The sequence below is a fragment of the Amblyraja radiata genome, chromosome 1 (genome assembly GCF_010909765.2).
Source record: "Amblyraja radiata isolate CabotCenter1 chromosome 1, sAmbRad1.1.pri, whole genome shotgun sequence".
NCBI classification, from domain to species: Eukaryota; Metazoa; Chordata; class Chondrichthyes; order Rajiformes; family Rajidae; genus Amblyraja; species Amblyraja radiata.
This window is the reverse complement of record NC_045956.1, coordinates 46,813,802-46,840,181: the sequence shown is the minus strand read 5'-3', so window position 1 is coordinate 46,840,181 and position 26,380 is coordinate 46,813,802. Positions and strand designations below refer to the sequence as shown.

At 41.6% G+C, this 26,380-nt stretch overlaps 2 protein-coding genes across 5 annotated transcripts in view; one reads left to right on the top strand and one right to left on the bottom strand.

Annotated features, from left to right (window-relative positions):
• evc (EvC ciliary complex subunit 1) overlaps positions 1-24,188 on the top strand; it is a 47,897-nt gene extending 23,709 nt beyond the window's left edge. Inside the window, exons 15-20 of one of the 2 annotated variants that reach the window (XM_033021183.1) lie at positions 540-740; positions 2,615-2,759; positions 6,210-6,321; positions 6,888-7,014; positions 8,777-8,867; positions 23,786-24,188. In XM_033021183.1, the coding sequence (XP_032877074.1) occupies positions 540-740; positions 2,615-2,759; positions 6,210-6,321; positions 6,888-7,014; positions 8,777-8,867; positions 23,786-23,853 (744 nt within the window). In that variant the 3' untranslated portion in view covers positions 23,854-24,188. Of the gene's footprint in view, positions 1-539; positions 741-2,614; positions 2,760-6,209; positions 6,322-6,887; positions 7,015-8,776; positions 8,868-14,036; positions 14,474-23,785 lie in introns of those variants that run through there. The other variant, XM_033021191.1, reaches the window with a different exon arrangement.
• The window catches only part of crmp1 (collapsin response mediator protein 1), a 65,701-nt gene continuing 54,207 nt past the window's right edge, over positions 14,887-26,380 (bottom strand). For all 3 annotated transcript variants that reach the window (XM_033021221.1, XM_033021229.1, XM_033021240.1), the window contains exons 10-14: positions 22,257-22,398; positions 20,316-20,486; positions 19,511-19,690; positions 18,149-18,314; positions 14,887-16,025 (exon numbers count right to left, since the gene is read on the bottom strand). In XM_033021221.1, coding sequence (XP_032877112.1) covers positions 15,934-16,025; positions 18,149-18,314; positions 19,511-19,690; positions 20,316-20,486; positions 22,257-22,398 — 751 coding nt within the window. In that variant the 3' untranslated portion in view covers positions 14,887-15,933. The remainder of the gene's footprint in view (positions 16,026-18,148; positions 18,315-19,510; positions 19,691-20,315; positions 20,487-22,256; positions 22,399-26,380) is intronic.

The window sequence follows — 26,380 nt, the reverse complement described above, 5'->3', positions numbered from 1 at the left end:
TACCACAGATGAATATTTCATATTTTCTGCCATTACTTTAATTTAAGATTTTCTTCTCACTTTTGTAATATTTAGTATGTTATTGTCAGTGCATTCTACATTAAAGAGATTGGGTGATGTTTTCACTAAAGCAAAGGGGAATGTACTGAGGGGAATGTAATCCCCATCTACTGAGGGGAATGTAATTAAGAAATATAATTTTGAGAGGCTTTGGCAGGTTAACAGTAAGGATTTTGTTTCCTTAGCAGAGTGACCAGTAACTGGAGAAAATGTACTTCAAAATAATTGGCATAATAATTAGCAGTGAGTATAGCAAAATGTATTTCACTCAAGATGGTGGAGATCTAAGGCATAGAGATTTAAGCACTCACCACAAAGTAGCTGGATGACAAGATGCAGGGAGGTGGGATTGGAATGAAGTTCATTTTTGGATTTAAGATTCCATTGTCCACAAATTGAAAGAGAACCTAAGATGACATCACTTTAGCTGTAAGATAATTGGATTCGATATGTTCTGCATTCTGTGTATGTTCTGATAGGTGTCCAGATTGTCAAAAGAAAAGGAGAAGTTGTGCCAAGAGACTGAGTCACTTCTTCACCAGCAACTCAATGCCGAATCTCAGGCACTCATGGATCTTTTGCAGCATCACATGGTTCAAGTGATAGGCCATGCTTTAGTCCAGCAAACTAGAATCAACTCAGCCAAGCAGAATCACAAAGACAGCACAGATAAACTCAAGGTAATATTCCTGAGAAGCAAACATAAGTCTTATAATCCAATCTAAGCTAAATATAATTGGAAATGTATACTCTGTTGCAGCCAATGTACTGTTATTTGTATTGTGCTGGAGAAATCAAGTTAAGTCAATTTTATTTGTATAGCACATTTAAAAACAACTCTCGTTGACCAAAGTGTTTTACATTGGTGCAGGTACTAACGTGCTACAAACAGTGGTACATAGATCAACAATACATACATAGATACATACATACAGCGCTCCCTCAGAGGACCTCAAGAAAGGCTTGAGAGTAGAAATAAGTTTTAAGTCCAGACTTTTGAGTCGATGGAGTGGGCAGTTCTGATGAGAAGCGGGATGCTGTTCCATAGTCTAGGAGCTGCAACCGCAAAAGCCTGGTCGCCCCTGAGCTTATGCCTAGACCGCGAGATGGTCAGTAACCCCAAGTCGGCCGATCTGAGGGACCTGGAGGTGGTGTGGTGGGTAAGCAGATTTTTGATGTAGGTGGGGGCAAGCCTGTTAAGGGCTTTGTATACATAAAGAAGGAGCTTGAAACTGATTCAGAACTGCACAGGGAGCTAATAGAGAGAGTCCAGAATCGGGGTGATGTGGTCCCTTTTTCGGGTGCCCGTCCGGAGTCTCGCTGCGGTGTTTTGGACCAATTGCAGGCGGGACAGTGTAAGGGAGTTGCAGTAATCAAGGCGGGAGGAGATAAAAGAGTGGATGATCTTTTCGAGGTCGTCAAATTGGAGGAATTGTTTTATTTTAGCTTAGAAGGTCTTGGAATCTTTATGTAGAGGTAATTTTATCATATTATTTTAGGGTGAATTTTAGTATTTCCTAGACGGTTAATGATGAGCGGAAAAATGAATATATGTTGCACAGATGAAAGGCAGCAGGCTGACCTGAGACACATGTATGCTAACACATTACCTTGTGTTTATAGCTTAAATATCGACTACTAAAATATCAGTGCAGTAGAGGGCGCCCTTGTGCATTATACCTCAGAGATTATTCAAGCTTTTACAAAAAGGATAAAATTGATAACCTGTATCCAAGTAATTTGGAAAAAGAAGCAAGAACAGCAAATTCAACTCCAAACATATTGCATGATTGCAAAAATGGTTAATCCCCGTGCATTTTGGTATCTACATGCTTCCTGATCCACACTATGGTACAATATGGTATGATAGAATGTGGTATAGTCAAGATGGTTTTACCACAGCTCAATATTTGATCTCTAGTAAAAATCAACTTTGCATGAGAGATACAGCAGGGATGTGTAGTGAGTATAATTAATGAATAACTTCCAAAATAAACTGGGTAGAGACTTGAGGGAACAAAGCTTGTGGGGCTATGAGGATGGAGAAGAGGCATGAGATTAACTGGCTTATTCTGCACATGACTGTTTGTTGTTAGCTTTAACACCGGAGAATTTGGTGCTGAATTAATTTGATACTGCAGGATTTTCATAAAAGAGTCCACAGGCAGTGCACCATGTTGAAACTGCAACAGTAAAAACAAAAATAACCTTGTATCAAGGAAGCTTGCATCTTCCATGAAACAACCTCATTGGTTTTGGAGGGGTCTTGACCCGAAACTTCACCCATTCCTTCTCTCCAGAGATGCTGCCTGTCCCGCTGAGTTACTCCAGCATTTTGTGTCTACCTTCATTGGTTTTCTTTTTGCTTTAAATGATTTACTACAAAGTGTGTTTAATCTTAGCAACTAAATGTCAAAGTGTGTTAAAAAAAATGTCAATGCAGTAACTGTGGAGCCAAAACGTCTCTTAATCTCTAGCTTTGACTAGGAGGGTTTCTCTACAAAACTAGAAAATAATTGATCAGATTAAATTGGTGTGTTTGATTATATTTTAGAATCTATTGGTAGAGAGAGCGACAGAGAGTGTCTATGTGACCATGGAAGGTGCAACTGGACTGATCCAGAATTATTACCGACAAATAGACGAAATTGTGGAGCTCTACAGAAATGACAAAAGGAATCAGCTGCGATCGCTGCAAGGTGTGTCTAATTGTGTTTCCTTTTTATTTCCTGTCCAAGTGTGCTGTTGAGTTGGGTACTTTTATTATATTGAAGTAACAACTTGTAAAGTATTTTCCTTTACATTTGATTGCTTTGACTTGCAGGTTGGGCACATGTACTGTGACATTATTGTGACTAGCATTCCCTGAGCATAATGGAGAGAGCATGTTGACAGGCCACAGTAAATCAACGGGAGTTAGCGAGCATTGCATGCAACAGCATTAAGAAAGCAAAACCAACAACATTTTTACTCATTTTAAAACCTGTAATTTTGTGCCTGGCAGCTGGGTCAGTTGAGTAAATGAGGATAATTTTTGCATGTTGAGATTTCCTTTATTCTTGATTAAATTTAAACATCAATTTAAACATTGTTTTTAATATCAATATTTAAAATGTTGTTTAACACATCAAACAATGTTTTAAATATTGATATTAAAAACTTTGGGTATTTTTCTACAGTCAGTGTTTAGGAACCTGCTTGCTGAATAAAGAATACAATGCATTGAAACAACCCCGCTAATGTAGAACTGGTAATTACATGGATATACTTAAAACAACATGTACAGCGGTGGGAAAAAAAGTGAGCTGGAATAACTCAGAAGGTCCGGCAGCATTCCAGGAGAATATGGATAGGTGACATTTTGAATCTGGACCCTTCTTCAGCCTAACAACCTAAAGTTTGCCTCAGACTTAGTCAGTTGAAGCAGGATCCTGACCTGAAACATCATCTATTTGTGTTCTCCAGAGATGCTGTCTGACCTGAATTACTCTCGCACTTTGTCTTTTTTTTTTGTAAACCAGCATTTGCAGTTCCTTGTTTCTACATATACAGAAGTGTCTTCATACCTGGTCCTGTACTGTCTACTAATGGAATCCTGAATGTTCCATCCATCCCAATCCACAATCTCACATAACATTATCAAGATCTATCTATCAGTTAGAGTAGATAGTGGTGATGTTAGGTTGACATCTTTAGATATGTTAAGGGAAAAAGAATAGGAAAGTCAAAGGCAGCCAAGGGTGAAATTATTATGTGGAACAAGGAAATGGCAGAAGAGTTGAACAGGTACTTCGGATCTGTCTTCACTAAGGAAGACACAAACAATCTCCCAGAAGTACTGGAAGACAGAGGATCTAAGGGGGTAGAGGAACTGAAATAAATTTTCATTAGGCGAGAAATAGTATTTGGTAAGCTAATGGGACTGAAGGATGATAAATCCCCTGGGCCTGATGGTCTGCATCCCAGAGTCCTCAGGGAGGTGGCTCTAGAAATAGTGGACGTATTGGTGATCATTTTCCAATGTTCAATAGATTCAGGATCAGTTCCTGTGGAGGATAGCTCCCACTTTTCAAGAAAGGAGCGAGAGAGAAAACGGGGAATTACAGACCAGTTAGCCTGACTTCGGTGGTGGGAAAGATGCTGGAGTCAATTATTAAAGAGGTAATAACGGGGCATTTAGAAAGCAGTAAAAGGATTAGTCCAGCATGGATTTATGAAAGGATAATCATGCTCGACTAATCTTCTGGAATTTTTTGATGATGAGACAAGTAAAATGGTTGAAGGGGAGACAGTGGATGTAGTGTATCTAGACTTTCAGAAAGCCTTTGATAAGGTCCCGCATGGGAGACTGGTGACTAAAATTAGAGCACATGGTATTGGGGGTAGGGTGTTGACGTGGATAGAAAATTGGTTGGCAGACAGGAAGCAAAGAGTAGGAGTGAACGGGTCCTTTTCAGAATGGCAGGCAGTGGCGAGTGGAGTGCCGCAAGGCTCAGTGTTGGGGCAGGCAACTGTTTACTATATATATTAATGATTTGGAAGAGGGAATTAGGAGAAACACTAGCAAGTTTGCGGATGACACAAAGCTGGGTGGCAGAGTGAACTGTGAAGAGGATGTTAGAAGGTTGCAGGGTGACCCGGACAGGTTGAATGAGTGGGCAGATGCGTGGCAGATGCAGTATAATATAGATAAATGTGAGGTTCTCCACTTTGGCGGCAAAAACAAGTGGGCAGATTATTACCTCAATATGGTTAGGTTAGGTAAGGGGGAGGTACAGCGAGACCTGGGTGTCCTTGTACACCGGTCACTGAAAGTTGGCGTGCAGGTACAGCAGGCAGTGAAGAAAACTAATGGAATGTTGGCCTACATAACGAGGATTTCAGTACAGGAGTAAGGTTCTTCTGCAGTTGTATAGGGCTCTGGTAAGACCACATCTGGAGTATTGTGTACCGTTTTGGTCTCCTAATTTGAGGAAGGACATATTTGTGATTGAGGCAGTGCAGCGTAGGTTCACGAGATTGATCTCTGGGATGGCGGGACTGTCAATGAGGAAAAATTGAGAAGGCTTGGCTTGTATTCACTGGAGTTTAGAAGGATGAGGGGGTTTCTTATAGAAACATATACATTTATAAATGGACTGGACAAGCTAGATGCAGGAAAAATGTTCCCAATGTTGGGCGAGTCCAGAACCAGGGGCCACAGTCTTAGAATAAAGGGGAGGCCATTTAAGACTGAGGTGAGAAAAAAAAATTTCACCCAGAGAGATGTGAATTTGTGGAATTCCCTGCCACAGAGGGCAGTGGAGGCCAAATCACTGGATGGATTTAAGAGAGAGTTAGATAAGAGTTCTAGGGGCTAGTGGAATCAAGGGATATGGGGAGAAGGCAGGCATGGGTTATTGATAGGGGACGATCAGCCATGATCACAATGAATGGCGTTGCTGGCTCGAAGGGCCGAATGGCCTCCTCCTGCACCTATTTTCTATCTTATGACACCTGTTACGGAAAAATTGAATGAACTGTTAAAGACATAATAGAAGGGAACTCAGGAAAAATCTATGTAATTCAATTAAGGTACATGGATAAGATAGATTTAGAGGGAACGGGGCCAAATGCAGGTAGGTGGAACTATGGTAGATGGGGTATGTTGGGCCAAAAGGCCTGTTTCCACACTGTATTACTCGGGGTCCATAATGTGGTAAAATCAATAAGATTTTGTGGAAAGAATTTAGATTTGAATTCTTTGAATAAATAATTTTCTCTGCCTAAAATGAAGCTAGTGGATGTGCTATTCTTACATTTACAATAAGCAATTGGTAAGATGCTGTATCGAACGTTATTGTGGAAATGGAAATCTCATGGAGTAGGAGATAATATTAGCATGGACCACATCACTGACTAATGGGAAACAATAGGAATAGATGGCTCTTTTTCTGATTTGCAAGATGTACTGTGTTATGTGCCATAAGGATCAGTGCTGGATTAATTTTTTTCACAATTTGTATAAATTACTTAGAAAGACCCAAGGGTTGGTTAATAAATTTGAAGACGGCACATAGATAAATTACAAATTTCAGGATTTTAATTGTTAATTGTGTAAGAGTTTGCAACATTTTTGATCAACATTAATTGAAACATTGTGGAAACAGAGACTTATAAAAGGAAAAAAATGATTAAGGAGAGGATGACGGAAGAAAATCTTAATGCAGACATGGCTAATGTGAAGACAAAGCGCTTTACTTCAACAAAGATTCAACACAAGTGAGTAAGATAAAATTATGATTTAGTTTCTTCCACGATGTAACAACCACCAAACAATGCAATTCGAATCTACTTGAAAGCTAATATCTGCTCATGCATAATACTACTTTTAATTTGGATATGTGAATAAATTCACTGCCAAAGATATATTGTCACCATGCCATTTACAATGTGTTAATATTCTAATTAAATATATAAGCTAAACCAATGTTAGAAATAATTGGGTTGAAAATGTTATGCTAAATGGTCAGTTTTATCACTAACTTGCTCAAACCTCGTTCTTTTAAAGCTTCTCAAAAGCTACCTCTTTGATTAAGCTATTTGTCACGTGGCTTGTATCTCACACGGTTTAATGAGAAACTTGATGCATTTTACTGGTAAAACTTACTGTATAAATAAGTCCTTATTACTATTGAATGTTTTGAGGATAATTGGGATGTGTAATAGACCAGTAATTTCACATTAATACTGAATTATTTAATGTCTGTGCTAGTTGTATACCTGAAGCTGAATGGGAAGAATATTTAATACTTATATAGACATTCCTCTGTCTCTTTGACTGATAGGATGATGCTTCAGCAGAGGAATATTAGGTCCTTGCTTTTCCTTGAAGAGGATGCAAATATGGAGTTCCTAAAACAGAGAGCAGAGCTGATCCATCAATCGAAAGAGCAGCTTGATAAACACCTGAAGGTATAATATCAGTCATTTAAATTGTCACTCAACATTGGAGTTGGATAGGAAATTTGAATGCGATTTACTATCCACCATTTTAGGAGGAAGGTTAATAATTAAAAGTAAAAAGGCGAATAGCTGTGCTAAAATAACAGGTATCAGACATTTAGAAACAAGACAAAATGTTGCAAATGCTTTTTGATACAATGCCAGCATTTGACTTAAATTGGTAAGATTATAAACTGCTTCCTCTCCATTTCCTACACGTCTGATCTCAATCCCCTCCTCCAAGACAAGGATGGGTTTCCCTTGTCCCAGCCAGTCTCCATATTCAGAGAATGATTCTCCACAATTTCTGCTACCTTCAGCAGGATTCCACCAGTGGATACACTCCACATTCAGCATTCCAAAGGGTGCATTCTCTCTTTAACTGCTTGCTTGACTTTTCCATCTCTGTCTACCATTCTGCAAATGGTGACGCTTGCTCAAGTAACTGCTTGTTCTCCAGCTACAGAACCTCCCATATATTTGTGCTCCAATCCCAAAACTGCTACATAATTAGTAACTGTGCTTTCCGTTGGAGACCTAAAGGGCCTGTCCCACTAACGCGACTTTTCAGCGACTGTCTTCGACCTTCAAGCTCGAGGGCACCTGCCTGAAAAACCTCGAGCTGGATCGACCGTCAGCGATGAAACCGCGAGCTGGATCAACCGTCAACCCAATCACACCACACACACACACACACATTGCAAAGGCGGGGGCCAGGGAAAGCGGGGGGAGCGCTGTCTGAAATTCACACCCACGATGAACAGGCAGGTAAAAGACGGCTGCCACAGTGTACGGTAAGTCCTTTAGAGAACGCGAAGGGGGGGGGGGGGGTAAGGAGGAGTGGAGACACTTTTAAGAAGTCAGACAACGTTTAATAAAGTTTAGCGGGCATTTAACATTATCGGTCAGTTTTCCTTGGTCCTGAAAACTCCAATGAGCCAATTAAAATGCCCGGTCAGCAAAGGAGATTGCCTACAGCTACCCTTGACTACCTATAACTACATAGCGACCCCACTCCACTGCACTACGATTTCAAAAGAACCATGCCGACCAATTGTTACTCGCGGAAAATTTTTCAACATGTTGAAAAATGGTCCTCGACCAAACTGAGGCCGCGAGTATGCGGGAACTTCCCTCGAGCATGAAGGAGAGTTCCAGCGACCTCCTAGGACCACGTGTCAACCATGCTGCGAGTTTCAGTCGAGAGCAAACTCTTCTAAACTCACAAATTAGGTTGCCGCAGTGCAACGCACTTAAAGCTTTACATTTTCTTCTTGTTTGCTTTCCTGCTGGAAAGTTAGTTTGGTATCCATTCTTTCTCCATAATTTTCTGTGGTTTGTCATCAAATTTTATTTGATAGCAATCCTGGGAAATATCTTGGGTTTTATTTTATAGATGCTTTAATGCAGTAAAACAATTTGTTTTTTTATTTAAATGTGAAAATAGTTTTAATTCCAGTATTTTCTCACAGCATGAATGAATGGTCGTGCTGATGTTTGAAGAGGAATAATCCTCCCAACAATATTCTTTTGCATAGACCTCTAAATGGCACCTGCTATTTTACTCAAGTATGTTCCACTTACTCCGCCATTCTTGAGATTAGATTGCCCATGTAATTCCAAGCAATGTCACGTCGGTAGTGAATTCTGCCTAATTTAATAAAATGTCTATAATCTGACTGATTTCTTCAGGAACTAACCAAAATGTAATGTTTTTTTAAATCTTACTAAGATGGCAGAAGAAAAATTCATATCGCAGCTTGCAGGTTTAGCAAGAGTTTCACAAGCAGAATGGAAGACCCTGGAGAATGAATTTCTTGCAGGTAGGGGATCAACATTTTATTTAAACAAACAGAAACTGATCTGGATAATAGGTACACAAAAATGCTGGAGAAACTCAGCGGGTGCAGTAGCATCTATGGAGCGAAGGAAATAGGCGACGTTTCGGGCCGAAACGTCGCCTATTTCCTTCGCTCCATAGATGCTGCTGCACCCAGCTGAGTTTCTCCAGCATTTTTGTGTACCTTCGATCTTCCAGCATCTGCAGTTCCTTCTTGAACACTGATCTGGATAATATTCAGATACATGATTGTAAACTATAGTCTGCAATATTTTACAATAATGTTTTTACAATTTTTTTTTTTACAACCAACCCATCTTTTTTTATAGTCTCCAAGATTGTTCCTCCAACAACCACTGTATCAAACTTAGTCAACAAAACTAATTCACAAATTATTTACCACCTTAAATAGCCAAACCATTCCATTCCCATCATAACCCATTATCTCTAATGGAATTCTCAATAAACATTTAGATGTGGAGGCATTCTGAAACATTTTCCACTCCTCGACTCTTAGCTCTTCAAAAAAATCTGAGATTGCATCCTACTCTCTTATCTGGAAAGTCCACAGCAATTTCCTTCACATCCTTCAGCAAGAAGCAAGTCGTATACCCATCAGAAACGTATCTTTACTTTATTTAGGTAATAATTGGTTATTCAAACATAACTTTCTTCATCAAATTAAATTGAAAAAATGTCATCCAACATAATTCCTCTTAACATCATCACTAATGTACGAAGTTAAATTTCATTATATTGTTTGCCACTCAAGTATTCTTTTGCAAGATGTGAAATGCAAAACTCAGTTTTTTAAAACAATGCTTGCTAATACATATTTTTGGATTACCTTCATAGTTTTGATAAATTCTTCAAATTTGGTCCTTAACCTACATTTCGCAATATAATAAAAGTGAGAAGAAAATCTTTAGCTCCAAAAGGATACAAATCCAAACCTTACTCATTACCTTCATAATGGAATTTGTGACAGTGCAGACAGACATACTTTTGAATGTAGGGAACACATCGTAAAATATACACTAAGAGTGGTCAACAATTTCAATTGTGGGAATGTCTCAAAAGCCCATGAATGTGTACATTGTGGCTATAAAGGATGCTGTTTGACTTTTCATGCACTTTGACTGACAATTTTAATCTGGGTTGCCATCTCACAAAATACTTATTCTTTGATCTGTCCATTTTACGCCTTACATTCTCTTTATACTCTTCCATATCAACAGTTTCCCCTCTCCCCTGACTCTGCCTGAAGAAGGGTCTCGATCCAAACCGTCACCCATTCCTTCTCTCCAGAGATGGTGCCTGTCCCACTGAGTTAGTCCAGCATTTTGTGTCCATCTTCAAAAAATAAAAGATTGTTTCGGTATTTAAACCTAAACAATCTTGTATTGACACCCCACCCCCCCCTTATTCAGTTTAAAACCACCCATATAGCAGTGGCAAACCTGCCTGCCAGAATGCTGGTCCCCCACATGTTAAGATGCAATCCGTCCCTTTTGTACAGTTCCCCCTTACTCCAAAACAGATCCCAGTGATCTAAGAATCTAAATTTATGCCCCCTGCACCAATTCCTCAGCCACACATTCAGGTCCCGTATCTCCCTGTTCCTGCTCTCGCCAGCATGAGGAACTGGAAGCAAACCGGAGATAACAACACTGGAGGTCCTGCTTTTCAGCATTTTTCCGAGCTCTCTAAAGTCACGCTGCAGAATATTCATCCCCTTCTTTCCGACATCGTTTGTGCCGATATCTAGCTCTCTCTTGAACGTATCCAGTGAACCGGCCTCCACCGCCCTCTGAGGCAGACTCACAACTGTGTGAAAAATTGTTTCCTTGTCCCCATTCTAAATGGCTTACCTCTTATTCTTAAACTGTGACTCCTGGTTCTGGACTCCCCCAACATCGGGAACATGTTTCCTGCCTCTAGCTTGTCCAAACCCTTAATAATCTTATATGTTTCAATAAGATCCCTCTCATCCTTCTAAACTCCAGAGTATACAAGCCCAGCCGCTCCATTCTCTCAGCATATGTCAGTCCCGCCATCCCGGGAATTAGCCTTGTAAACCTTCGCTGCACTCCCTCAATAGGAAGAATGTCATTCCTCAAATTAGGGGACCAAAACTGCACACAATACTCCAGGTGTGGTCTCACTAGGACTCTGTACAACTGCAGAAGGACCTCTTTGCTCCTATACTCAACTCCTCTTGTTATGGAGGCCAACATGCCATTCACTTTCTTCACTGCTGTACCTGCATGCTTACTTTCATTGACTGATGAACAAGAACCCCCAGATCCTGTTGTACTTCCCCTTTTCCCATCGATACCATTTAGATAATAATCTGCCTACCTGTTACAATACAATACAATACAATATTTATTGTCATTTGAGCCTCAGTGAGGCTCAAACGAAATTCCATTTCCACAGCCATACAAACAAAGACAATTTCCTACAGACAAACACACAATTTAATTCACACAAACATCCATCACAGTGAACCCACTGTGATGGAAAGCAAAGTATTTTCTCTCCCCTGTTCTCCATTTCTCTGTTCTCCATATACCAAAGTGGATAACCTCACATTTACCCACATTAAACTGCATCTGCCCACTCACCCAACCTGTCCATGTCACCCTACATTCTCATAGCATCCTCCTCACAGTTCACACTGCCACCCAGCTTTGTGTCACCTGCAAATTTGCTAATGTTACTTTGCATCCCTTCATATAAATCATTGATGTATATTGTAAATAGCTGTGGTCCCAGCACCGAGCCTTGCGGTACCCCACTAGTCACTGCCTGCCATTCTGAAAGGGACCCGTTAATCCCTACCCTGTTTCCTGTCTGCCAACCAATTTTCTATCCATGTCAGCACTCTACCCCCAATACCATGTGCCCTAATTTTGCCCATAAATCTACTATGTGGGACCTTACCAAATGCTTTCCTGAAAGTCCAGATACACTACATCCGCTGGCTCTCCCTTGTCCATTTTCCTAGTTACATCCTCAAAAAATTCCAGAAGATTAGTCGAGCATGATTTCCCCTTCGTAAATCCATGCTGACTCGGACCGATCCTGTTACTGCTATCCAAATGTGCGGCTATTTCATCTTTTATGATTAACTCCAGCATCTTCCCCACCACCGATGTCAGGCTAACTGGTTTACAATTCCCTGTTTTCTCTCTCCTGCCTTTCTTAAAAAGTGGGATAACATTAGCTACCCTCCAATCCACAGGAACTGATCCTGAATTTATAGAGCATTGGAAAATTATCACCAATGCATCCACGATTTCTAGAGCCACTTCCTTAAGTACCCTGGGATGCAGACCATCAGTCCCTGGGGATTTATCAGCCTTCAGTCCCTTCAGTCTACCTAACACCATTTCCTGCCTAATGTGGATTTCCTTCAGTTCCTCCGTCACCTCAGATCCTCTGGCCACTAGTACATCAGGAAGTTTCTGTCCTCCTTAGTGAAGACAGATCCAAAGTACCTGTTCAACTCATCTGCTATTTCGTTGTTCCCCATAATAAATTCACCTTTTTCAGTCTTCAAGGGTCCAACTTTGGTCTTAACTAATTTTTTCCTCTTCACATACCTAAATAAGCTTTTACTATCCTCTATATTTGTGGCTAGCTTACCTTCGTACCTCATCTTTTCTCCCCGTATTGCCTTTTTAGTTATCTTCTGTTGCTCTTTAAACATTATCCAATCCTCTTGCTTCCCGCTCATCTTTGCTATGCTGTACTTCTTCGCTTTAATTTTTATACAGTCCCTGACGTCCCTTGTCAGCCACGGTCGCCCCTTACTCCCCTAGGAATCTTTCTTGCTCTTTGGAATGAACTGATCTTGCACCTTCTGTATTATTCCCAGAAATACCTGCCATTGTTGTTCCACTGTCATCCCTGCTAGTGTATATTTCCAGTCAACTTTGGCCAGCTCCTCCCTCATGGCTCCATAGTCCCCTTTATTCAACTGTAACACTGACACCTCCAATTTACCCTTCTACCTCTCCAATTGTAGATTAAACTTGGCCATATTATGGTCGCTACCTCCTTAACCTCAAGGTCCTTTCTCAAATCCGGTTCATTACATAACACAAAATCCAGAATTGCCTTCTCCCTGGTAGGCTCCAATAAAAGCTGTTCCAAGAATCCATCACGGCTGCACTCCACAAACTCCCTTTCTTGGGGTCCAGTATCAACCTGATATTCCCAGTCTACCTGCATGTTGAAATCTCCCATAACAACCGCAACATTGCCTTTACTACATGCCAATTTTAATTCCCGATTCAACTAACACCCTATATCCAGGCTACTGTTTGGGGGCCAGTAGATAAGTTCCATTAGGGTCTTTTTATCCTTACAATTCCTTAGTTCCATCCATACTGACTCCACATCTCCTGTTTCAATGTCACCCCTTGCAAGGGACTGAATTTCATTCCTCACCAACAGAGCTACCCCACCCCCTCTGCCCACCTGTCTGCCTTTTTGATAGGGGTAAGCCATTTAGAACGGAGATGAGGAAACATTTTTTCACACGGAGAGTTGAGTCTGTGGGAATTCTCCGCCTCAGAGGGCGGTGGAGGCCAGTTCTCTCGATGCTTTCAAGAGGGAGCTAGATAGGGCTCTCAAAGATAGCGAAGTCAGGGGATATGGGGAGAAGGCAGGAACGGGGTACTGATTGTGGATGATCAGCCATGATCACATTGAATGGCGGTGCTGGCTCGAAGGGCTAAATGGCCTACTCCTGCACCTATTGTCACTGATGTAAAGGAGGTCACATCGGGAATACTGAATACAGTAGATGGCATTAGAGGAAGTACCTCTGTCTCATCTGGAAAGACTGCTGGAGTCCCTGGATGGATCTAAGGGAGCAGGTATAGGAAGTGTTGTTGCATGACCTGCAGTTGCAGGGGAAGTACCTGGAGAGGGGGTTGTTTGGGTGGGAAGTTGTCTATGCAGCAAGTGAAGATAGGAAGATGTGACTGATGGTGGGATCACGATAAAGGTTGCGGAAATGTGGAGGATGAAAGTAAAGTGAAATCCATGTAATTTCTCTTGGCAAAATAAGCTAGAAATAAATTGAATTTACATGAATGCCGATTAAAATGTCCCTTGTTCTGAATTTCTTTCACTGCAGGAAAGAATCCATCTTTCACTCAAAAACTATACAGAACAACTGTCTAAAATCTAAGCCGCACAAGCAAGAAATTGAGCACGACTCCAGCCATTGATGCCAGTGTGCTGTAAAGAATATAATCTTTGCTTCATGATTATATTGTACATAAATATATCATCTGGCTTTGAATTTAAAAAAAAGCCTTGCCTGTTTTATTTCTGACAGCTTGCAAGGAACTGAATATATGGCCAAGCCCTGGTGGAGCACAGATCCATAGTTGTCAATTAGATTTGTTGCCACATGAACCAAATTACCAAACACCACAGGATACTTGAATCCTAAAATAAAAGTTCAATTTTAGTTACCTCTTAAGCCATTGCAGTAATTTACATATAGAAAGGTGAAAACACGTTCAAATATATTTTTTCGTGGCAGCGAAGTGTAAATAAACAACAGAATACAACATTTAAATAATAATTTGTTTGCTCTATATTTTACTGGATTTACATTAAAATATTGTGTGTCACCTGAATGCCCTATAGACATAGAACCACCAAGTTGACACATTATTTGGATATACAAGTTGTAGAGTTATGGACATCATCTGCTGTAGTACAACTAATCATTGTTAAAATACACATATTTGCATTAGTCATGAACCTCAAACTAAGACAACTTGAATTCTGCCTTGAGTTATTCCAAGATATATTGGCCGGCTATTCACCCCGAAAAAGAACGTTGCTTATCACGTCCCTGCCAGTGAATAACTTGCAGTTTACAAAAGCAAAACTAAATTAGCTCTTGACATTAGTACTAAGAATTGTGCACTAAGTGCTGATAGATAATAAATCAATGGTCAAAATCAGCAGAATTCAACTTTGAGGCATAATTTATTCACAGCCTTCAGGCTCAAGTGTACAGTCACAACACCAGAGTATTCAGTTTGAGATATTAAGTACAAATGTATATGAATACAAAGGATGCATCAGTATCAAAAAGTTTTTAAAAATGTCACAGTAGCTTAAGACTGAAAGGTGGCTCAAATCCATGATGTAGTTAGTGGTTGTCACCCTTCATTGATGGGACATTTCTTGCACTTACACGACAATTCAAATAAAACAACTTAACTCTATTATGCTAAAACTCCCATTCTTAAGCTTGTTCTGAAGCATTGAAAAATGACAGAAGAAATGGTAAAGCTTTACAGCAAACCAAAGGAGGCTGAAACAATGTCTCATGATTACAAGTCAAAGTCGCTACATAAACTCCAAAACGATTAAGACTTTTATTGTCAGTTTCACTCCCTATTAACATGTGAGGTAACTATAACTGCATAACTAACTCTTTATGTGTGTGCTTCAATGTCTATGCTATGATAAGACTGGCTTCAACTAAAGCCAGTAAGAAAGTAAACTTTGCACATTCATAGAAATATTTCAGTTTTCCTATTCCTGATTATATTTTTCCCGGCAATTCAACGTACTGTGCCAGAAATCCACACCACAAAGATTTCTGGCTATATTCTCTGCAGTTTTGTCAAGAGTTTTCATTACTCTTTACACAAAACAGAAATTACATTTCTGAAGATCATGCACTAACATATCATAACAACTAAAATGTGCAAAGAATCCTTATTAAATTACAAGGAGCATCTCTAAACCGGTTCATTAAGGGCTATGCTAATAAAAGCAGCATGCTAAGTGGCATGAAACACAACTGCGTGATGGCCAATTCCAAGCAAAAACACATCACATAATTCACCTCATTCTATAGGACAAACACACACATACATACGCACACTTTGTTTTGTTTCTTTCACTGAAATACCGGAGTAAATTGGTTTTCATTACACTGAATTCCCCTGTAAGTAGATAAACTGCCTGTAGCAGCTACCAGCAGCTCCACCTTCCAGTCCTGGTCACCCTAAGCTGGTGATATTAGAACGGCCACCTGGAGGATTGACAATACGATGTCCAGACCGACGAGGAATGTTGTCATCAAACTGCGCACCTGATGCACATAAAGCATAGGGACCGGTTAAAATTAATCATACTTCATTAGAACATAGAACAGTACAGTGGCCATGCTATACATGATGTCACGGTTAAACTGATCTTATCTGCTGGCATGTAATCCATAATGCCCCTGTCTAACTTAGGAAACCTGAACGGAAACCTCTGGAGACTTTGCGCCCCACCCAAGGTTTCCGTGCGGTTCCCGGAGGTTGCAGGTGATTGCCGGAGGTTGCAGGTAGGGAGACTGACAAAAACCTCCGGGAACTACACGGAAACCTTGGGTGGGGTGCAAAGTCTCCAGAGGTTTCCGTTCAGGTTTCCTAAGTGGTTCAGGGGCATAAGCCTCCATTCCCTGCGTATCCGTGTGCCCAGCTCAAAGTCTCCTAAACATCTATGGATATAGAGGCTGATACAGAGGAGTGCCATCCACTCCATGGACATCTGTTGCTAACATGCATCACAGGGCACGAGTAGCCATGCATGCAATCATTAAGTGAATTTCCAAAAGGCTGCAGTGATTTTAGTTACAGCATGGAAACTGGTCCTTTGGCTGACTGAGCCCATGCGACCATCGATCACCTGTCACACCAGTTCTGTTATCCAACTTTTGCTTCCACCCCCTACACACTAGGGACAATATACAGCAGCCAATTAACTTACAAACCCACATGTCTTTGGGATGTGAGAAAAAACTGACAGTCACAGGGGGAACATGCTAACTTCACACAGACAACACTTGTGGCCAGGATCAAACCGGGGTTTCTGGTGCTGCGAGGAAACCACTCTTATTGGTTCTTAAATCTATCTTCCTTTAACAAATTAGCTGGGAGCAGGTATATGACTCTCTCCACCTCAAGACAACTACTGACTAAGATTGTGACTAAGGTGATAGTGACTTCAACTGTTCATTCCCATTTACTGTGTATAACTTTTCACCCTCAACTCCCCACCCCTTGTGCATCAACTATCTACCTTTAGTTTAGTTTATTTTAGAGATACAGCATTGAAACACTGCCCAACGACCACCAATACACTATCCTACAAACTAGGGACAATTTACCAAAGCCACTTAACCTACAAACCTGGACATCTTTGGAATGTGGTAGGAAACCAGAGCACCCGGAAAAATCCCACATGGTCACAGGGAGAATGTACAAACTTTGTACAGTCTTCACCGATAGTTAGGATGAAACCCGGGGCGCTGTCGGGCAGCATCGCCACCACTGTGTTTAGTTAAAACATTTCTAAAGGCTTTCAGAATGTTTGCCTTTGATTATGACCCTCTTTAATTGCTCACACCCTCATGTACAATTTTCCACTCGTGTATGTTCTCCCTTAACTAAGCCTGTACCTGAACAAGAACACCAGGAACAGAAACAAGTTGGCAATTTGCCCCCTTGAACCGACTCCACATTTCACCAAGATCACGTGAGCTTCCTCCTCAACACCCTTTCGCAGCACTTTCCAGGCGTTCCTCGAATTTCAGAAGAGCCAGAAATTCATTGATCTGTTTGGAATGAGAGAGCCTCCACAGCATTCTGGGCAAGAGAATTTGCAAGGCTCACTCTCTTTATGAGGACATTTCTCCTCACTTCACTCCCAAATAAAGATCCATGAACAATGCAAATAAGAAGGTCTCACAAAACTGCTGGTTCAGAACTTGGGCAGCAGTAGCACTGCTTTGTAACGTGTTGAACATGTTAGAGCTTTGGTCCCATTTTTACCCCCATCTTCACTCATCAACTGAGAGGGCAAGCAAATAACTTGTTCTAACAAAAACCAAATACATAATTATCCACTGGCAACTAATTCTCCCTCGTGCATGATGTAATTTCTTCTTGCATAAACATACACAAACACTAGTGTTGGATAGAACTAGTGTACCGGTGATTGACACAGAATCGGTGGACCGAAGGGCCTGTTTCACACTGGATCTCTAAACCAAACTAAAGGGAAATAGATATTTGATGCACAAGGGATGGGGGAGGTGAGGGTGAAAGATTACCCACAGTAAACAAGCAATACCCTTGCTTCAGGCAGGATTGCATTAGAAGTCACCGTGATGGATATCATTCACCCAGCTCATGTTCCATCTTCGTTCATGTTAATACATCTCACCTGATAAACTAAACCCAGACTGATGCAGGTTCCGCAGCGGTGGAGGGTTTACTTTTGTAGGGGATGACTTGGTCGAAGGCGCTGGCGTGGCAAATTTGGGAGTAATTGGGAGATCATACACAGGGCCATCATACATCCCTCGAGACACAGGATGCAATTCCGTCGACTTGGTAAAGGACATCCATGAGCAGATCAATTGAAATACAGGAGCAGAGAAAGATGGGAGAGGTTAGCAACATCACTTACAATTCCTGCTCTTTGCCCAATGATACTCACATACTGACTCTCATTATTAATGCATACATTTCAATCATTGCAATAAAATGTTCACATTTGTACCAAAAAATTAAAATGATAAAATATTAGAAATGTAATGTGATGTATGTGGGAGGAAGAATGAGGGGAAGCAAAATGCACAAAATCTAACTACCGGGTTCAACCTCCATAACTATAGGACGTGGATGGGTGACGTATCGGGTCGAGACCCTTCTTTAGACTGATTATAAGGGGTCTGCAGAAGGATCTTGACCTGAAACGTTACCCATCCATGTTATCCAAAGGTGCCGTCTGACCTGCTGAGTTAACCAGCATTTGCAGTTCTTTGTTTTGCCACCTGCATAACAGTGCCCGACTCTATCGTGTGCTTCTCTGCTCTTAACTCACTTCAAGACAAGTTCGCCAGCTGACTTCCACTTATTCCTGGTTTGTCCAGATCTTCTATGACTTTCCTCCTAGGATCTGAAACACAAGCCCACCCACCCACCTGAAAAACTTCTTCCAGCCCAAAATTCCTCTGCAATTCCGCACTCAAAAAAATGACAGGTGTTGTGCACACCAGCCCTAAAAACTGAGAGGCAATGAGTCCCATTCAGCTGTTTGCCATTTAGCTATATTATGGCTGCTCTGTATCTTGACTTCATATACCTCAATAGATTTGTATCTACTTATATCACAATTATACCACATCATTGAATGTGTGGCGATGGTGCACAAGCCAGGCGACTCTGCGTGCTGGTCCCAGAAGTGGATCCACAATCGTTCATTACAATCGCTTCATTCTTTTAAACCACTACTTCCTGTACACTGTGGATGGCTTGATTGTAATCATGTATTGTCTTTTCCCTGATTGGTTAGCATGCAACAAAATAAGCTTTTCACTGTACACACAACAATAAACTAAACTAAATCCAGCTCGTTGAATCGTCCACGTAAGACTCTGAATGGCAGACAGTGTATTACCTACTGTATTGGTGTTTTATACATTGGTTCGCTTCAGGAGGGATTGCGTTTGAAGTCACTGAGATCAGCTATCCTGCTCCTACCCATGCACACATGCATGTACACATGTTGACAGCTACTCACCTTGTTGCGGATCTTAATACGCTGGTAGATATATTCAGGGAATGGTTTACGGGGAATGAAGCGGCCAGTTCCCTGATTAACATACAGTTTGCCATTTTCCAGGACAATATTTCCTTGACTGATAACAACCAAGGGAGCACCACGGCATTCCATACCCTCAAATATATTGTATTCCACAGCCTGGCACAGAAATTTAAAAAATCAGCTGATAACCAGATGTCACTTTTATTTATTAAATTCTTAGTTAGTTATTAAATTCTTATGTATAACAATTTTTAGTTCAGCTTATAGATACAATGTGGAAACAGACCCTTCAGCCCATTGAGTCCATGCTGACCATCGACCAGACCATACGCTAACTACATTATCCCTCTTTCGCATCCTAGAATCAATTTACAGAAGCCAATTAATCTACAAACCTGCACATCTTTGGAATATGGGAGGAAACCGGAACACCCAGAGAAAACCATGTGGTCACAGGGAGAATGTACAAACTCCCAATAGACAGCTCCTTGTAGTCAGGATCAGTCCTGGGTCTCTGGCTCTGTGAGGCAACAGCTCTGCCACTGCACCAATGTGCTGCCCTAACAATTTTACTGATGCATTTAGGAGAATTCAGCTAGATACAGCTCACTATTTTATAGATCATACACCAAAACTTGCATCCAATATTTTCGATTAATTTTCCTAATCTCTCGAAACCAACTTTCTCCAAAACAACAGTAGCAATAGATAATTTAAAGACCATGTTTGATCAACAGTGAAGTACATCTTACTCTACGTAAAGTAATAAAACATTACTTACCGAGCGGTGTGTTTTGGCAGAGATTGTTTTAACAGTGTCTGGGTCCCAGATGACGAGATCAGCATCAGATCCCACAGCTATCCTTCCCTTCCTTGGATAGAGGTTAAAGATTTTGGCAGCATTGGTGCTGGTGACTGCGACAAATTGATTCTCATCCATTTTCCCTGTGGTCTTTGAACAAAAACGAGTTTCAATTTATGATAATGCTGAAAGTGAGCTAACAGCCCAGAAACAAATTACTTTAGTCACGTTAGCTCCAAGCAGAACTATCCCATCAGTCCCATTCCCTGTCTCTTTGCCTAGCACAGAAACTGATTCCCTCTCAAGTGCCCATCCCAATTCCCTTTTGATCAATGCATTTTCAACCACTCCTACAGGTAGTAATCTGGTGAGACAATATTGGTTAATCAAACTATATCTGACCCATTATTGTTCCATCTTCTCATCCAGGCCACACGCAGATGAGTAATTAATCTTCCACTGTATGCATTAAACATGCAATGCACTGTAGCTCTACTATAAGTTTGTTTCCATACAACAAAATGGAAATAACACGATTGATGAATTAGGAAACGCAGTTTGTATTATGCAGGCAGAAATCGTTTCAATGTGATTTTGATTGGAAGATAGAGAATTGCATAAAATTTACTTTGGAAAACATCAAGTGGAAAACAAGCTGTCTTGCAAAATCAAAACAATCTAGTGGAAAAAAATGTTTCTATGTAACTACCTCACAGTAATCAGATACCATTGTCTCTTAAGAATAGAGTATGTCAATTTCACTGCAGGCGGCCATTGAAATTGGCAAGAATCACTTATTGACACTTGTGTATTTGTGCTCTATTAAATGTAACAAACTTTATTTATTTTAGCTTGTAAAATAAATGTAAAACTATTTTAAAACATTTTTTTCTAAATTCTAAGTAGTGGTGAACGTTATTACGAGTTTGAAATTCTCTAGCCACTTTTTCCTCATTGGTGCAATTGTTTTTCTAATGTGATTTCTGCAATATTAATTTTCTTGGGAACTCAATATCCCTTTATAGCAGAACTACCTGTAATGTGTTGCATTGCACTTTAGTTTAGTTCAGTTTAGAGATACAAAGGGGACACAGGCCCACCAAGTCCACGCTGACCAGCGATCCCCGCACACTAACTCTATCGTACACATACTAGGGAGAATTTACAATGTTACCAAACCAATTAATCTACAAACCTGTACATCCTCGACTCACTTCTGAACTTTGGTGACAATGACATTGAGGAATCCGAACTGCAGAAGCAGAAATTGGGTGCTTGTTACTATTTTGAACACCCTGCAATCAAATGGGCTTCTTAAATTCAAACTGTTCACAGCTACATTATTGACTGGGATTCGCTCTTAAAGTGAGTCTTTGAGCTCAGTGGCCTCACTTTGGCTGCATTATGTTCAATAGTAAGCTCACATGTACAAGAAATATACATCGTCTATTCTCTACTATTTTGTCCGATGAAGATGTCTGGCGACCATATGTATGGACACAAGAATATCCAGCAGGGATTAAGCCACAGGAAATAGACATAATTTTGTCAGTTGCAATATCATGAGATGTTGCATTGGTGAATGTTCAGGCAACAGGCAAACTCTGATAAGCCACAACTTGCAATGGCTATTCTTTCTCCACTAATTGCATATGAGAAACATACAATATTTCCCCAAAATAATTAAGGATTACTTGTCACGTTCACGTGAACAGCATCATGCTATCTAAAACACATGTTATCATGGCTTTCCTCCCTCCTTTCCTTCCACTTAAATACTCCATTGTTGATGTGGCAACAGTACTCGATATTTGAGAATCTGTCACATTTTATTGTTTGTTGCCGTGACAGTGAAGATTAAAAATATGTATCCTTATCTCTTCCTGACTGACCTCCAAATTTTGCACTGAAACAACTTACCACAGCTTTTTCCCAGATAATACTCATTCTTTCTTCAATACCATTGGTGCCTTCAGGAATTAAGCAGAAGTTATCTTTTCCAATGGCTTTCTGAGCAGTGGTAAATGTACTGTGACCACTTCCTGTAACTTGCAGATCTCCACTAGAGAGGAAAATTGCATAATTAGCTGCTTGCAAGGTAATTATGAAGCTTAAAACATCGCAATTTCTGAATTTGGGGTCTACAGCAAAGAAAGCATTCCACACTTGTAAAGAAAAAACACCTCCCCACAGTACTTGGATTTTCTCTTCATATGCAGCTGCCAGTTCAAAGGAACCCTAGTCTGCAAGTTGTGATGCAGAAAACTGTGTCAAAATGTTGTCAATCACAGACTGTATTCCAGGCAGCACAAAAAACAATTAAAAAATAACTTTATAAATGCCAGACGAAGTTCTATAAGTAGGCTGATAGAAGAACACATAAATGACACACAAAGCTGGAGTAACTCAGCGGGACAGGCAGTATCTCTCGCCTGGTGACGTTTCAGGTCGAGACCTTTCTTCAGACTCAAAACTTCTCGACCCAAAAGATCACCCATTCCTTCTCTCCAGAGATGCTGCCTGTCCCGCTGAGTTACTCCAGCTTTTTGTGTCTATCCTCGGTTTAAACCAGCATCTGCAATTCCTTCTTACACTAAACATATAATTGGAAATATAAATAAACTTTAAGGAGTTAAAATAAAAATGAACTTTAAACAATAATGAGAGGGATGTGTAATATACATTAATTAGCAAAAAAGATTGCTGGAGGAATCAGCGAGACATGTAGCATTGGTGGAGAAAGAAGGATGGTCGACATTTTCCAGTCTCGAGACTCTGCATCAGTCCACAGATGCTGCAGATTTCTCCAACCTGTGTGATTTTTGCTTCACATTACAACATCTGCAATCCCTTATGTTTACACATAAATTAGTGTTTAGCGCCAGATGGCTGGCCAACACCATTACAAACTCATTTAATTTGAATTGAACTGAATACAAATTGTATTAGTCAAATATGTATACATATCAAAGAGGGGTGTCAAAGAGGGATACCTAAAATTATTGAGAGAATTCTGGCTTACTGGTATGCCCACCAGACTATGCAAGTAAAATGGGGCAATAGGGTCTCAGCCCCATGTGGGGTTAGCAATGGTGTCAGACAAGGGGGAATTTTGTCCCCAGTTCTTTTTAATCTCTATATTGATGATCTGTCCAAGCAATTGAAAGCCTGTAATACTGGGTGCATGATTGTTAATACTCAAGTGAACCATATTATGTATGCAGATGACCTTGTGGTCTTTAGTCCATCTAGGGCTGGTCTCCAGCAGCTCCTTACTATATGTTCTATGTATGGTGTGGAACATGATATCAATTATAATGCTGGGAAGAGCGCTGTTATGATCTGTAAAACCAAAGAGGATAAATGTCTAAAATTTCCTGATTTTAAATTTTCTGATAATAATCTTAGTGTCTGTAATAAGGTAAAATATCTCGGACATTTCATTACAGAACAAATGACAGATGATGTGGACGTATGCACCGTATGCACAAGCAAACATTCTCTTACGCAAGTTTAGTGCGTGAAAAGATGGGAGTGAAGATGTCTCTGATCAGAGCATGTTGTACACCACTATATAATGCACTCCTGTGGTCAAACTACAGAAAAGCTAGCTTACAGAGGCTTAAAGTAGATTATAATGGTGCCATGCGAATATTACTTAAGAGATCTAGATGGTCTAGTGCAAGTGAAATGTTTGTAGATGCAGGAGTCAATACTTTACAAACTGTCTTAAGAAATCTTAAGTATAAATTTATTTGCCGGATTAATGACTGAAAATGAAATCGTCTTGGCCTTATCAAACATAAGGTTTAGCGCTACACGCTACCAATCCCAGCTGTGGAGACATTGGTATAGATGTCTCGTTGTAGGACACTGATTTTTTTAAATTCTTGATCTTAAACCATGTATTGTGCTTTTGTATGTCATCTATTGTGCTTTTGTAAGTAATTTACTGTGTTTTGTATGTAATTTATTGTGCTATTGCATGCAATTTATTCTATGTAATGTCTTGTCTTTTATCTGGACCTTGAGTCTGTAATAAAAAGTAAGTATGTATACATACAAGGAATTTGCTTTGGTGCTTTGCTCGCAAGTAACAACACGATATACAGTAGCCAATTAAAAATAAATCATTATAATTTAAACATGTGAAGAATGAAATAAAATACAAGAGCAAAAGGAGGTTACAGACGTTTGGCTGTTGAGTAGCGCTACTCCTTGTGGATAAAAACTGTTTTTATGTCTGGCTGTGGCAACTTTGACAGACCGGAGTCGCCTTCCAGAGGGAAGTGCTTTAAAGAGTTTGAGGCCAGGGTGAGATGGGTCAGAGATGCTCTTACCCGCTCGCTTCCTGGCCCTTGCAGTGTACAGTTCGTCGATGGGGGGGGGGGGGGGGTCGGAGTTGCTGTCAACAACCTTCTCGGCTGATCGAACAATGCGCTGCAGCCTCCGGATGTCGTGTTTGATGACTGAGCCAAACCAGACCATGATGGAGAAGGTGAGGACAGACTCTATGATGGCAGTATAAAGCTGAACCATCATTGCCTGTGGCAGATTGTGTTTCCTCTGCTGCTGCAGGAACTACATCCTCTGTTGGGCCTTTTTGACTGTGGAGTCGATGGTGGCCCCCTAATTCAAGATCCCTGGAGATGATGGTTCCTCGGATGTGACTGCGGTGTTGTTGATGGTGAGTGGGGGGAGGGGAGGGGGAGCTCTCCTAAAGTCAACAATCAATTCCACTGTCTAAAGAGCATTGAGCTCCAGGTTGTTGCGATGGCACCAGGATGCCAGCTGTGTCACTTCCTGTCCTTAGGCAGATTCCTCCCCTTCCTGGATCAGTCCAATCAGGGTTGTGTCAACCACAAACTTGAGAAGCTTGACAGGGGAGTCTGTGGAGGTGCAGTCGTTGGTGTAGAGAGAGTAACGGAGAGGGCAGAGTACGCAGCCTTGCAGTGCTCCTATGCTGAGGGTCTGCAGGTCCGAGATGTGCCTTCCCAGCCTCACATGCTGCTTCCTATTTGTCAGGAAGTTGATGATCCACTGACAGAGGGGATGTGGGACCTAATGTGGGACATAGCAGGATAATCGCACCATTTACAATGGGACTAATTCTTAAAAAGCTTTAATTCTTATCAGCTAAAGTGATTTCTCTCAATTTCCGGAAGTGGCGGCGCTGGTGAATGGCTGTGGCTCGCCTGCAGTCCGTTTGTCTTTACTTTTTTGTGTTGTTTTTTTTTGTTTTGTCTAGTTAAGTTTTTGGTTTTTAGGTTGTGTTTATGTGGGGGGGGGGGGGGGTTGAAACGGGGCTTGCTGTCTCTCCCTTCGGGGGAATGCGACTTTTTTGTCGTATCCCCCTTCTCTGCCTCCGTCTGCGCTGAGGCCTAATGGCGGAGCTGGAGACCTCGAGACTCCGGAGGCAGCCAGTCAGGACTCGCCCTGGGCTCGCTCCCGTGAGGGCGGCCCGGCTCGGGGCTGGAAAGGCGCTCCCGTGAGGGGCTGTGACGCTCCCGTGAGGGCGGCCTGGCGAGGGGCTGAGACTCTCCCGTGAGGGGCTGTGGCGCTCCCGTCGGAGCGGCCCATCCCGAGGGTGGAATGGCGCTCCCATCGGAGCGGCCCAGCTCGAGGGTGGAATGGCGCTCCCGTCGGAGCGGCCCAGCCCAAGGTGGAATGGCGCTCCCGTCGGAGCGGCCCAGCCCGAGGGTGGAATGGCGCTCCCGTCGGAGCGGCCCAACCCGAGGTGGAATGGCGCTCCCGTCGTAGCGGCCCAGCTCGAGGGTGAAATGGCGCTCCCGTCGGAGCGGCCCAGCTCGAGGGAGGAACGGCACTCCCGTCGGAGCGGCCCAGCTCGAGGGAGGAACGGCACTCACCTGAGAGCGATCCGGCTCGGGGCTGGAACGGTGCTCCGGTGGCTGGGACGGCATTCTGGCGGCGGCGACCTGAGTCCTGGGTTCAGCCGCGGGCCAGCGGCTGTGTCCGTTGGACTGGAGGGCAGCAGCTCCGACCACCCCGGTGTTTGAGCCGGCCCGTTCGCGGGGTTCGGTGAG